The sequence below is a fragment of the Daldinia childiae genome, assembly GCF_008694065.1.
Source record: "Daldinia childiae strain JS-1345 chromosome Unknown Scaffold8, whole genome shotgun sequence".
NCBI classification, from domain to species: domain Eukaryota; kingdom Fungi; phylum Ascomycota; class Sordariomycetes; order Xylariales; family Hypoxylaceae; genus Daldinia; species Daldinia childiae.
The window spans coordinates 1,766,885-1,770,647 of NW_022984649.1; the positions used below are offsets into that span (position 1 = coordinate 1,766,885).

Consider the following 3,763-nt stretch of genomic DNA (forward strand, 5'->3'; position numbering starts at 1 on the left):
TGAACACCTATGTGCTGTGTGCTGTATGCTGTGGACCGTATGCCACCTGATGCGCAGATAGGTGAAGGTGGTCATGCTGAAACATAAGAAATTGAACTGGAAAACATGAAGACTGAAAGTGGAAAAGCCTGCTGTGGTCGATGCGTGAATAGTACGCAAGCTCTTGCGAGGCGGGATGTAATACATATTAAGTGTATCGTAAGTAGTTCCGAATAACCAGTTTAATTGCCATTGCCATTGTTATTCTCATCATCGCTCTCTTCCGGCGGGAGTTCATAAAGCAGATCGCTCTCGAGCTTCCTCATCTCACCATTGAGGGTCTTTTTGTCCTCGATCTCGTAATCACGATCAAAAAGTGTAGTATCAAACCTGTAAGTTTGGAGTTCCTCTTCAGGAGCAACTATCTTGAAAGGATCATCCTCGATGGTGCCACTGAAGCGACCGTAACCGGGACTAGCGATGCCGTCTTGCAAGGCAGATCGGATATGATGGACTCCGTATGCATGGAACCAGCCCGCGCGCAGTCCAAAGACGATTCGCATGGAATGCTCCTCGCGAGGATCAAGTAGTTCGCATACTCGGCCTAGATGTCTGTCGGTGTTGACCTGCATGTAATCGCCCAACAAGCGTTGTTTACGAGCATATTTTTTGGACATAGTCCGGACACTTTCTCTGAGTTCAGTCGGGTATTTCAGATTCTGAAAGCGTCTGTCAGAAACGAAACGGGTGTCCGGTAGGGATACGTAGCCGCAGGACGTGAATACAAGCTTTCGGAGCTTCAGTTCCTTTTTGATATGCAGCTGCGGCTCCATGGGGAGCAGCTCTTTGAAGACGCGCTGTCTGATTGTTGGGCCCGGTGTCAGCATGTCGATGATATGGGACCAAGAAAGGGCCAGAGGGTTTTTAATCAAGCCCGGCTGGTCTGTGGGTAGTGGGCCACTGAGGGACAAAGGCCACGGTTGGTAATCCGCATCATAATCTCTCACGCCTTTTTCTTCTCGGAAGATCGGAGGACCGGTCAGAGAAACCGTTTCCAGCTCAAGAGACACGAGTTCATGTTTCTGAGCCATAGTGTGGATGATTCGATAGAATACGTTCGGAGCGAACCAGCAGTTCTTGAGAGACAAGTGTGTAATGTGAGGGAGGATGAGAAGATTCTCAATTCCTGAACAGATCACCAGTCGATGCTTCTTCAAGAATGGCGCCGGTAAGACGTGCTTGTTTCTTTGGAGCCAGCCGGGAGCTAGCTCGCCACCACAGAGCCACTCGAAATGAAGGCGCTTGATTCCTTCCTGCCGACCGATATAATCATTGAGTAGCTTGAAGACTTCAGGCAGCGCGTCGGCAGGGTAAACCTGTCTTGACTCGTACATGGCTTCGTTGTGCATGATTATTGATCTCCAGTCAGGGACAATACCCAGAGACACTTCCCGAAGTGTAGGTACTGACGCCCACAATTCATCCAAGCACAGTAGATGTATATGGAAGCTTGAAAGACGCGCGATATTGATCTTGGTTAAGGATTCGTAAGATTTGCCGTGGTCCATCACATTCACCAAAACAGACTGCACAAGTGCTTGCTGTGCTGTAACATGTTGGTATATGAGTCTTATCTGGGTGAATGTGAGTTGATCCGGCTGCAAACGGTATTTACTGTGCTGAGAAGGAGATCGGGTGACCCGGCTCTCTCCATAACGGCTCACGGGAAGGGCAGCTCGTGGTCGCTCCTCATGGATAAATCGCTCCATGGTGGTTCCTTCGCTCGCTATGATAATATTTATCGTATTCGATATATCGCCAGGGGCAACTCCCAGAGCAGCTAGTCGCTTTTCCATCAGTTCTACCTGATAAGGCTTGCTGTATTTCGTCTGAAGAGACGGAAGAGACGTGTCTACCACCTCTCGAACCGGGTTGGGTTCGCCGAAAACTGGTTGCGGACCCGGGGGTTGCCGGGGATTGAGATCCGGACCCTGGAGATAGCCTAAACCGCCACCGACTGATATAGCGAGTTCATGGATCTGCGAGACTTGGTGCATGATATTGGTGATTCCTCTCACGCGCTCCAACGAATTGGTAATCCTTCCTAGACGTGATCCAGCACGACCACTGCCGTAACGAACGGGCCATCTGTAAATACCCCAGTCGCGGAACTCGATGACATCCTCCGCGTCAATTTGGGGAGTTGCCAGCTCTAATTCACTTAACTCGAAAGAAAATCCGAGGCGAGAGACGAACGGGGCCGCGTGGTTGAGAATGTTCGTTTTCATGATGTAGTCCGTCATGTCATCTGCTGAATCATCGTAGTTTGAGCCCACGTCGATTACCAAGTGCTGGAAGTATGCATATTGCAAGTTTCTGTAGAATTCCCGGTTGACAAGGCGCAGTGTCTTGAGAGTATCGCGCTTGGGCGGCAAGTACTCTACGATCATGCAGAATACCTCGACGGGCACGCTACCCGAAGGCCAGCCAGGCTTGTCTTTTCGAGCAAGTTAGCAACAGTACTAATCTATACACATGAAGGCTTTGAATGGTAATAGAGGTAGGTAGTAGAGATAGGTAGTAGAGATGTGTAGAGATGTATAGAGATGTATAGGGACACGTGATACGGAAGTAGGGGAAGGGGGAAGGGGGAAGAGGGCAGCATAGTTGCGCGAAAAGGCAGTGTATGCATGATATGAAACGTATTTGAAGAAAAAATGAATTATAAAAGGGATAATAGAAGATAATGATAGAAGATAATGATAGAAGATAATGATAGAAGGGAATGGTAGAAGGGAATGGTAGAAGGGAATGGTAGAAGGGAATGATAAGGATAGATGTAGTAGTGTTGAAGAAAGTGTAGGTATAGGATAGTGACAAAAAGAAATGTTACTTACAGAGAAGCGGATCCATGGTAGATCCCAGTCGTAGACTGGCACGAGTAGCTCTTTAGTTGATGTTCTAGGAAAGAGAAACTCGAATGTGCGTGTGTGGTCAATAGTTGGTAGTAACAAGATTTGTAATTGATGCCCTTGACCTGTAATACGGAGCGTGTCAGGTGTAGCTTGGGAAACTTGGGCAAAGACAGAAAAGAGTAAGAATAAGCGTAGAATCAATTTGTTGATGCGTGCTTATGAAAGAATGAAAGAAAGAAAGAAGACTCTGTTAAGGAAAGGCTAGAAGGATGTCAACAACACGTGTGGTGCGTGGTGTATGTTGTATCCTTCTGGAGTAGATCCTTCTGTTGCCAAAAGGTATGTGAAATGAAAGTGAGAGTGGGAAGGGAAGAAATTCCAAGAATGAACTGCAAAGAGTTCAGTGCTTGAAATAAGGTGGTGGCAGAAAAATTGTGCTAGTGCTGAAGGTGGTGAGATAAAAAAGGCAGGAAGGGAAAGGAAAACAGTCAGGAACAACAGAAAGAACAGAATTTAGGACGGAGGGGCTGTTGTCATGGACAGACCTTCTTGTTTCCACCTTACTCGACTGTGGTTGGTGTGAGGCAACTGACAAGGCGAGAGCAGGTGGGTAGGAACCTGAGAGGTGTTTCCTGTTTTAGATGCTAGATCCAATATATGAAGTACCCAGGTAGCAAATTAATGAGGTTTATCCCTGACCACTATAGCAGGAAAGAACTCATGGATAAAATGCTGAGCTTGTTTAAAGAATGGGAGACGAAATCAAGCAGTGGTGGGAAACAAGTACCTCGCTCTTTTAGTAACATCGCCAATGAACCAAACTTACCAGGAAGTAAAATAACAGGTACTTAGGTAGATGGTAACTGAAC

The 3,763-nt window shown here is 47.1% G+C and overlaps 1 protein-coding gene across 1 annotated transcript; it reads right to left on the reverse strand.

Moving 5' to 3' along the window:
• Positions 1-221: 221 nt before the first annotated feature.
• Positions 222-2,429, reverse strand: GL218_07251 (uncharacterized protein; the record flags this gene model as incomplete). Its single annotated transcript, XM_033584000.1, has 1 exon — positions 222-2,429. The coding sequence occupies one exon, from the start codon at positions 2,427-2,429 to the stop codon at positions 222-224; it is 2,208 nt and encodes a 735-aa protein (XP_033433019.1).
• Positions 2,430-3,763: the final 1,334 nt, after the last annotated feature.